General features: G+C 62.3%; 1 protein-coding gene across 1 annotated transcript; it reads left to right on the top strand.

Annotated features, from left to right (window-relative positions):
• Positions 1–493: 493 nt before the first annotated feature.
• Positions 494–4,240, top strand: DDIT4L (DNA damage inducible transcript 4 like). Its single transcript, XM_055142956.1, has 3 exons — positions 494–615; positions 914–1,018; positions 2,593–4,240. The coding sequence occupies exons 2-3, from the start codon at positions 952–954 to the stop codon at positions 3,069–3,071; spliced, it is 546 nt and encodes a 181-aa protein (XP_054998931.1). The 5' UTR covers positions 494–615; positions 914–951; the 3' UTR covers positions 3,072–4,240.
• Positions 4,241–9,322: the final 5,082 nt, after the last annotated feature.

Here is a 9,322-nt window from a genome sequence, read left to right as displayed (position 1 = left end):
CCTGGGCTGAGAGCAGCCCGCCCGCCGGGGCAGGGAGGGGCACGGACGTCCATCCAGATGGGCAGCTCCGTCCTGAGGCCACTCGGGCCGGCGGGGGGCGGGCGGCTGCCGGACAGGCCCTGAGAAGGAGGGACAGCTGGCGGGCTGTCCAGCACCGCGGGGGCAGCTCTGGGCCAGCCGGGCGAGCCTCCGCGGCAGGCGCGACCCGGACAGTGTGGGCGAGGGACGGGCCTGGGACGGGTCCTGGGGCAGGGGCCGGGGCAGGGGCCAGGGCAGGGGCAGGGGCAGGGGACGGGTGGAGCGCAGGGACGAGGGGCGCCGTGGGGCCACCGAGGGGCAGCGGTGGACACCCAGGCCGGGCGGGGTGGGGGTGACACCAGGCGGGCCGGACGCAGGGCGCTGGGGCTGGGGCAGGGGCAGCGGGGCCGCGGGGCGAGGGGCTGGCGGACGCGGGCGGGTGGGCGGTTCCGAGGCCGCGGCCGGGGCGGGCGGGCCGGGGCGGGCCGGGGCGGGTCCCGGTGACCCGGCGGCAGGTGTCGCTGCCGGCGCTATAAGAGCGGCCGCGGGCGCCCGCCTGCCCCTGTCCCGACCCGCCGCGCCGCGGTCCGCTGCCCGGTGAGTGACGGTGCGCGCCCTCCCCGCCGCGCCCCACCCCCGTGCCCCACCCCTGCACCCCTCCTGAACCCGCACCTCCCCCCTCCACGCCCGCACCCCACCCCACCTGTACTGCACCCCCGCACCCTGCACCCTTCCTGAACCCGCACCTCCCTCCCCTGCCTGCGCCCCTGCACCCCAACCCTGCCTGCAGCAGCAGCCCCCACCCTGCGGCACCCCTGCCTGCCCCACCAGCACGCCTACCTACACCTCCCGCACCCTGTCTGCGCCCCCAACACCCTGTCCCTACTGCCACCAGCCCCTCCCGCACCCGCAGCATCGGGAGCCCTGAGGACCATGGTCGCCACCAGCGGAGCCAGCAGCAAGGCCCCGGCAACGGCCACCGGCTTCCACCCAGACACCGGTGAGTTTCTAGCAGTGTCTGTTCCAGTGCGGGAGGAATTAGAGCGTGCACACGCACACACGCACGCACACACACGTGCACGCGCACGCACACACATGCACATGCACGCGCGCACACACGTGCAGGTACCGCCAGGTCTGCACCTGCTGCTAACAAGCTCTTCGGGATGACGGCGTCTCTGGGCCCTTCAGAGCCGACTTGGTTTCCCAGGAGTCCCCGCAGTGTGCTGGGGCCTGCCCCCCCAGCCACCCCGTCCCCGCCAGCCCCGAGGACCCCCCTCTGCTCTGCTCTTGCTGGCCCGGGATTCCCTCCTCTTCCTTCGCTTGCTTCAGGCCTCTGGGACCTCCCCCACACCCAGGGCGGGGGCCCTTGTCCAGAGGGTCCCTGGGGGGGAGCACTGTCCTGCTGGCGGATACGCCCGCGGCTCCCTTCTTTAGTACCGAAATAAACTTCAGGGGCAAAGTGGACGCTGACCTCACCGCAGGCCCAGCCTAAACCCCCATCTTCCCCGTATAAAACACGAACCCTGTAATCTGCCCGTTCTGCCTCTTGGTGACTCTTTGAGACATGTGCATGACCTCAAGCAGAGCGTGGAGAAAGGGAGCGTCCCCGCAGCGGGCCGTGCGGCTGCTCTCACGCGCAGGGGTGATTGGGAGGCCTGGGACCCGGCCCAGGCCTCTCTCTTGCCCTCTGAGCAAAGCTAATTTTGTTTTCCTGGGACTATTTTGCTTGACTTGGGAGACAACCCAGCGGGTATAAATATCCTGGGGAGGCTGCAAGCCTGGTCCCGCAGAGATTCTTACCCAAGAGGCCGGACCCCGTGGGGGGCACCCCGGTCCCAGCTGTTGAGACGAACCGACAGACACCCGATACACCCGTCAGCTCACCCGAGAGCATCCCTGAGAACAGTCACAAACATGCCAAAGTTTACCATGACCCGCGTAGATATTCTTAGTTTGAAGGTTCTGGTCCCTCAGGCGGGAAAGAAAATCATGAGACTTTTATTCCCTGAAAAACAAGATTAGGAAACCCCCAAGCAACAAGGGACCAGAAAGGAAAGTCACTGGTTCTCCCGGTGACCATAAATAGGTGTGGGTCTCTCCCCTCTGGTCTATTTTTACAGACCAGGGGTCACCCTTACAGTGCCGCCGGCCTCTCCCAGAGGTGCCGTGCGTGGGGTGGGGCTTGGTGCCGGGATCAGATGGACTCGAGCCGGGGAGTGCTGGCCACGAGCTCCCTGGCCCGCGGAGTCTCCTGGACTGAGCATATGTGCACGTACACGCCAAGTGCTCGCCCCTGTCTTCCCTGTTATCAAACTCCGTATCTCACAGCCGGGTCCTCACGGCCAGAGTGAAGTGACTGCCCTCCTGTCCAGGTAGCTCAGGCCACTCGAGGCCAGCCGCCCCCAGCACGCACCGGGGAAGGTGGTCCACTGCAGAGAGACGGCGGGGCACTGCAGAGAGACGGCGGGGGCACTGCAGAGAGAGGGCGGGGGGTGCGGGGGGGGGCTTCCTGCTGCTGCTGGGCTGTTGTTCTTTTCTCTCCTGTCTGACTGTCCTCCCCATTGTCCACAGACCTCGACGGCTGGGCCTGCGAGGCTCCCGAGCTCGGCGAGGTGCTCTTCCAGGAGGCCACGTGCCGGGGCCTGGCGCGGCTGCTGGAGAACTGCCTGGCCACGTCCAAGCAGAGCCGGCTGGGCTGCTCCCGGGTGCTGGTGCCAGAGACGCTGACGCAGAGGGTCGCGCAGGACGTGCTGCGGCTGGCGGCCGGCGAGCCCTGCGGCCTGCGGGGCTGCGTCCTGCACGTCGGCCTGGAGTCGGGGGACGGCTGCCGGGCGCTGGGCCGCATCGTGTGCGACGCCAGCGTGGTGCCCACCTTCGAGCTCACGCTGGCCCTCAAGCAGGAGAGCTGCTCCTGGGCCAGCCTCAGGGCCCTCTTCAGCCGCGGCCGCGCCCCCGGGCTCGGGCGGACCCTGGTCCTCAGCTCCGGCTTCCGGCTGGTCAAGAAGAAGCTTTACTCCCTGATTGAGGCCACGGTCATCGAGGAGTGCTGAGAGGGACGCACCGTGAAGGACTCGGTGCCGGGGCTCGAGGGCCCGGCCAGCAGACGGTGGCCGTGCTGGCCTGCACCCATTCTCCAGGTGGCCTCGCTCCTGGGGGGAGCTACCAGAGGAGCCTCACGGGGCTCCCCCGTGCCTTGTCTGTGCGGCGTTGGCTTGGGTGCGTTAGTGATCCCTTCAGCTGCAGCGTCTTCCCTGGGCGCCTGCCAGGCTCCGGCCCCTGCCTGGAGTTGCAGGGCTTTACCAGAGAGCACCCCAAAGGAGTCCCCCTGCCCTGTGCAAAGCCGCCCGCCCGCCCTCCGCGCCCAGGAGCCAGCAGGGAGCGTCACGGAGCGGCCGTGAGAGCCGCTTCCCAGTCCCTGCGGTATGTCTGTGAACTGACTCACGCGACGCTGTAAGCCCCAGTTTTCCGCTTTTACGCACTGGACGTTCTTTCGAAACTAGAAAACTGAGGAAACTGAAGGGATTCTTCAGTCCTTGTGGACGCTCCCTCCCTGAGTCAGAGCGGAAAGCGCGACCTCCCGGCCGGCCCCTCCTCACCGGCCGCCTCTCGCGGCTACTCACGGAATCCCACAAACCCCCCGACAGCTGCGTTACCTCAGCCCGCCTCTCCGGGGCTGAAGCTTCTCTCCTGGCCAGGGCCTGCCAAGGCTCCCTGCCACTGTCCACCCTGAGACAGGCCCCCGGCCCAAGTGCGCTGGGCAGAGGAGTCGCTCCGGGCGCGGGCCGGAGACTCGGGGCTGGGCCCCAGAGCTGCCCCGTCTGCCTGAGGGGCAGCACAGCCCCCCCACCTTGGTCTTTCCAGCCCTGAGGCCGCGCGAGCATCCCTCCCGCCCTGAGCCCAGGCTCGGGCAGGCCACGTCCTCCTGGGCCCTCTGAGGCCGGGTGCTCCCGGGGCTGACCCCTGGTCTGGCAGGGAACCCTTCCAGTCAGCAAGTATCCAGACACCCCCGGCTCTGCCGCGGCTCGGAAAATTCCACCAAGCTCCTCCTCCCGGGACAGAGCGCAGAGGCGGCTCCGGGCGAAGTCAGAGGGCCGAGGGCGCGGCACAGACGGACAGGCTTCCCCCACGGACCACGCGTTCACGCGGCCTTAGCCGCTCACAGCCAGTGGCCCGTGGGGACTCTGGTGTATACTCCTGTTGAGGAAAATGAAGGGCTTGTTTCTGCCAATAAAGCGTGTATTTCTAACTCCCCTGTCCTCATCTTTCCTGCATTTATGAACTGATTGTTCTAAGGTCTATATGACAGCATTTGAGGGCAAATGGCAAACTAATCCTTTTGGGCAAAGGAATTTTTGCCCTTCTTTATTGCACGTGCTTGGTGTCGGTAAACAGTGGTTTGCTTTATGCTTTTTCAAGCTCAATAATGCTTCTTACAGGAAGACATTAATTTGAGCTTCTTTGACAATCATCTTTTAATTTCAGATTTCTTTTAATTTGGCGTGCATCTTTTAAATTAAAAAATAAATCTTTTTTCTGGGGCTGGAGCAATAGCACAGCGGGTAGGGCGTTTGCCTTGCATGCGACCGACCTGGGTTCGATTCCCAGCATCCCATAAGGTCCCCTGAGCACCGCCAGGATTGATCCCTGAGTGCAAAGCCAGGAGAAACCCCTGAGCATCCCTGGTGTGACCCAAAAAGCAAAAAAAAACCTTTTTCTGGGGTCTGAGGAGATAAGTTAAGAGGCCGAGGGTTGGTGTCTGTGGGGCCCGAGTGGTCCCCAGAGCAGCACCAGGCATGGCCGTGGCAGCCCTGGGCATGGTTGGACGCTGGTGGCCTCCGGCCCCTCAGAACCCGGACGACTCCACGTCTCGGCCAGGCACTGAGCCACGAGACCCACACAACTGTGCTGGGTGGGCCTGGCAGAGGCCGGGGGTCCCCTGGGCACTACTTAGAAGGCAAAAAGATAAGAGTTAAAAAAAAAAAAGTATTTGGTAAAGACTGTGTGTGTGTGTGTGTGTGTGTGTGTGTGTGTGTGTGTGTGCACATATACAAAATCAGCTTTCCTTCCATTTTTATCAGCACCCCCCTGAGCCGCAGCCCTTTCTGATCCCGCTGTCACTCAGGGATTTGAGTCCCTAGCCTCTCCACCCCTTCTTTTCCCTTTCCTTGTCTGTCGTCTCCGGCTCAGGTTTCCCACACAGCACGACCCCACAGCCCGCATCTCCTAAGTGCCGGGCCCTGTCCCGCGCTGATCTTGTCCCTGGGGAGGGCCGGGGCACCGCCCCCAGCTGACAGACAGTGAGAGGAGGAAGCAGAGGCCCCTGGGCCGGCCCCGTGGGCTCACCACCTTTGCCCGACATTCACACCAGGAGCTTTGTGCTGCAGGGCCACACCTGGAGCCCCGTCTGTGAAGAATTCCCGAGAAACCCCGCAGGAGACTGACAGGGGCCCCAGCGGCTCGCGTCACCGGACAGGGAAAGCCGAGTGGGTCACCGGCCGCCTCCGTGACAGTCCCAAGACTTACTCGGGCCAGTGGGACCCTCCTGCATTACCTGAGGGCAGGGGGCGGCCCAGGCCCGGGGTCTTCCTCTTGTCACGGGGGAGAGTCATCTCCAGGCGGTGGCCCAGGTCTGCCCGTAGGCCAGGCGGAAGCAGCAAACAGGGGTGGTAGCGGCAGAGCTGAAGGCAGGCTGGTGGTGACGAGGAGGGAGGGGGCACCAGCAGGCCTGGGGGCCCCTGGAGGGGGGCGGGGGCTCAGCAGCGGGGCGCCTGCCTTGCATGTGTGAGGCCCTGGTTCAGCCTGCAAAAGAACATTGAGTTTGGGGATGACGAGCACACGGGGTTGAGCACCTCTCCTGGGGCTTACGGGCGTCCTGTGACCTCCTCTGGTATGCACTGAACTCCACGGCTGTCCGGGATGCGGTCCCTGAAGGAGCCACCTTGGCCGCTCGTGCTCCGCAGGCCCCAGCCGCGCCCCCGTTCCCTGAGCACCCACAGTGACGTCCTGGGGAAGAGACGTATCCCGGGTATTTTCATTCTCTTACGGCTCACAGGCTCGGTGCTGCCTTTGTCTTTAACACACAAAGTGACAGCAGCAAATTCGACTGGAGAGTGTCACGACCTCTGGGGCGTCCGGCCGCAGAGGTGTAGCCGGAAGCTGAGTGAGCACAGCTGTGAGGGAAGAGGAGCATTCCTGGGATCAAGCACTGCCGCTGTGGATTTATCTTTATTACTCTGACCCAGAGAGCTGCCAGAATCACAGTCTACAGCAACTCTTTTATGGCCATCTTTAGGGTATATTTTTGTACGCTTCAGCTCATGTGGAACAAAGGAACCAAATACATTTTCCTCTCTAAAAAATTTCAGGACTGGAACAGGCAGCAACCAAACAATTGCACAAACAGAGAAGCTCCCCCAAACCAGCTACCCTCTGTGTTCCAAGCTCCCAGCACTGGAGCCCCTTCCCCGTGTCTAGTCCCCCCCACCCCGACTGAACCCACGGGCTCCAGACGAGCACTGAACCTTTGTGAAGCAGCCTTAGAAATTCCTGTGTCCTGCCCGCTTTGTTGGAGAGGAATTTCTGTCACCCTGTCACACCTGGTGCACGCAGGAGGGCACCGGCCTGGGGACGCGTGATGGTGAGATGGTGTGATGGTGAGTCCTTCACAAGGACTGTGGTGGGCGAAACTGGAGCAGAGGCCCCCACGGAACAACTGGCACATACTCTCTCTTTCCCGGCTCTCACCGAGAGGGAACGTCTATACCGATCGTTCTGGATAAACTCGTGGTTGTGTAGGCCAGAGAAGTTTAGGGCAGTTTTTATTCCTTTGGTCTTTTCTGTTGTTTTGCACCATGTTGGTGTTGTTTGGGGGCTTCAGGCTCCCCGTGGAGGTGCGTGTTTGGGGGTGGGGTGCCAGGGAGCTAACCCAGGGCCTCTCTCGGGCGAGGCACCACTTTGAGCCACACTCCTGCCCCTTAAACTTGGCGTTGCCAACTAACTACACTTCCGAAGGTTGCAAGAAGCACGTTCATCTCCCCCCCCCCCCGAAACAGCCGGAGACTTAGGGTGAAGGCTTTCCTGGGGGCTAGAGACCCGCGTGGAAGTGGCTCCATTTCTACTTCCCAAAGGTAGAACGCACCACTTGCGTCTCTCCGTGTCAGACTCTACTAGATATCGTGTGCAGATTGCTTTGGATCCCCATGACCCAGTGAGCAAGCTCTGCCCTTTCTTCCGAAGGGCAGCCATGGACAGGGTTAGCCCCGGAGCCCGGGGGCCAGCGGGAAGGGAGCTCGAGGAAGTCCTGCCCAGCCCCTCAGCAGACACAGGAACCTCCAAAGACTGCCAGGTGGGTGCAGGAGAGGTGGCTGGGGCCAAGCACGGCCCGAGAGCAGCCCCGGCCCTCCCGGGGGGCTGCCGTCCACAACCCACACGGCCTGGGAAGGCCCCGAGCTGGCTGCAGGCCTGGGGCCAGAGAGGAGCAGCTACAGGAAGAGCAGCATTGTGCCCCGGTCAGGCTCTCAGCTGCCTGTCTGGGCAAGGCCAGGCCGGCGGCCTACAGGATGCTAAGGATTCGGGCAGGGGCGGCCAGCACTCAGAGGGCCGGGTGGCCGCACCTGCCCCCCGCATGTCTGAGCCGTCTCTTCAGTCCCGGGGTGTCCGGCCGCGAGAGGAAATACTCTAAAGCCGAAAAGTCAGCAGGGGGGCCAAGGCCTGCCAGGGCCTCTCAACAGCTGGTGTGGACACAACAGGCTATTCTGGGCTCCCCTCGCCCCGAATCCTGCCAGCAGGCTCTCGGGGTTCAAGGACTTGGCAGGGGGGAGGCCACAGGTGGCAGCCCTCGAGAAGGCCCAGCTGGACAGGCGGGGGGACAGACGCACACAGGCAGCCCCGCTGGCGGAGACCTGCCCGGGGAAGCCCTGGGCCCCACCTCTCCCTTCAGACCTCTGACAGCTTGCTCCCTGCTCTCCCCTCTGCTCTCACTTTGCTTCGTGCTCTTCTCGCTGTTGGTCACTCCCGGCTGTGCTCAGGGATCCCTCCTGGCGTGCTTCATGGAAGCAAACCCAGGTGGACCCTTCCTCGCCGCTGCCGCTCAGCCATGAGCCCCCTCGGGCCCTAGAGGCAGGCAGGGAATCACGGAGGAAATCGTTCCTCTGCAGGGAGCACAGCTGCGGCTTCTTCACTGGACCCTGAAATCCAAGGAATGACAGTACCGGAAACCATCCTAGTTCAATAGCCAAAAAGGACCTTCTGGAAACAAAACCGGAGTGGCAAACCGCCCGCCTCTGGGTCCCCCGTAACCCTAACGGGCCCATTTCCCTGGACCCTCAGCAGACCCCCGGGCTCTTGGTCCTCTCCTCAGACGGCTGGTCACAGCTGTCAGGAGCCGCCCCCCTCTCGGCCTTCCGCCATCCGACCCTGCTTTGAACCCCGTCCCTGTGGTGGCTCTCGGTCACCAGCTGCAGTGCCTCTGGGCTCAGATTTCAAAGCACCTTAAGGATCAGGACAGGAAATCCAAGTGCCCTGAGAGGCGTGTTTGCTGAAGAGAGATACTGGCCATCAGTGGCCTCTGAGAGCTGCGTCAGGCCCAGCAGCTGGGGGCTTCCTGGTGCCCGACTCACAAGACTGCCCCTGTGCTTTGCATGCCTGAAGGATTCATTTTCTTGAGAAAATAAGAAAATGTAAAGGGGCTGGGGCAGTAGCACAGCGGGGAGGGCGTTTGCCTTGCACGCAGCCGACCCAGGTTCTATTCCCAGAATCCCAGATGGTCCCCCGAGCACTGCCAGGAGTAATTCCTGAGTGCAGAGCCAGGAGTAACCCCTGAGCACCTCTGGGTGTGACCCAAAAAGCAGACCAAAAAAAAGAAAGAAAGAAAATGTAAAAAAAAGAGCAATTTAATGAGTGCAAGAAGGCAGACAGTCCTAGGGCAGAAGGAGGAAGCGGCGTTGCTCAGAGTAAAATGGAGATTGAATGAAGCAAAACAAAATCGCCGGCAAGGCTTGTGGGTAGCAGGTAGAGAAAATAATGTTGTTTTTGCAAACACTAAGCTGCTGGCTACCACCACTTGGCTGGGTGACGTGTGGGAGGGTGTTTCTAAACTTAGGGCGAGTCCACCCTCCCGGGCATTAGGTGTCCTTCCAGTCTGCCGTCCTCAAAGGGAGACTCGGGAGAAAGATGATATCAGTTTCCTTCTGTAAATGTTTCTGCTAAGTATTAATAAGAAAAATATTCATTTCTATGACTAATATGCAATGAGAAAATAAACAACATAAAAAGTAACTTGATCAAAAGCAAACTGATTTTT

Source organism: Sorex araneus, chromosome 6 (assembly GCF_027595985.1).
Source record: "Sorex araneus isolate mSorAra2 chromosome 6, mSorAra2.pri, whole genome shotgun sequence".
NCBI classification, from domain to species: Eukaryota; Metazoa; Chordata; class Mammalia; order Eulipotyphla; family Soricidae; genus Sorex; species Sorex araneus.
The sequence above is the reverse complement of the archived record's forward strand: the minus strand, read 5'-3'. Positions and strand labels throughout refer to the sequence as shown.

Excerpts from the sequence above, each read along its gene's own strand:
- DDIT4L (XM_055142956.1), top strand. The coding sequence starts at position 952 with ATGGTCGCCACCAGCGGAGCCAGCAGCAAGGCCCCGGCAACGGCCACC. Across the intron at positions 1,019-2,592 it reads CGGCTTCCACCCAGACACCG|ACCTCGACGGCTGGGCCTGC; the intron begins GTGAGTTTCTAG and ends CATTGTCCACAG.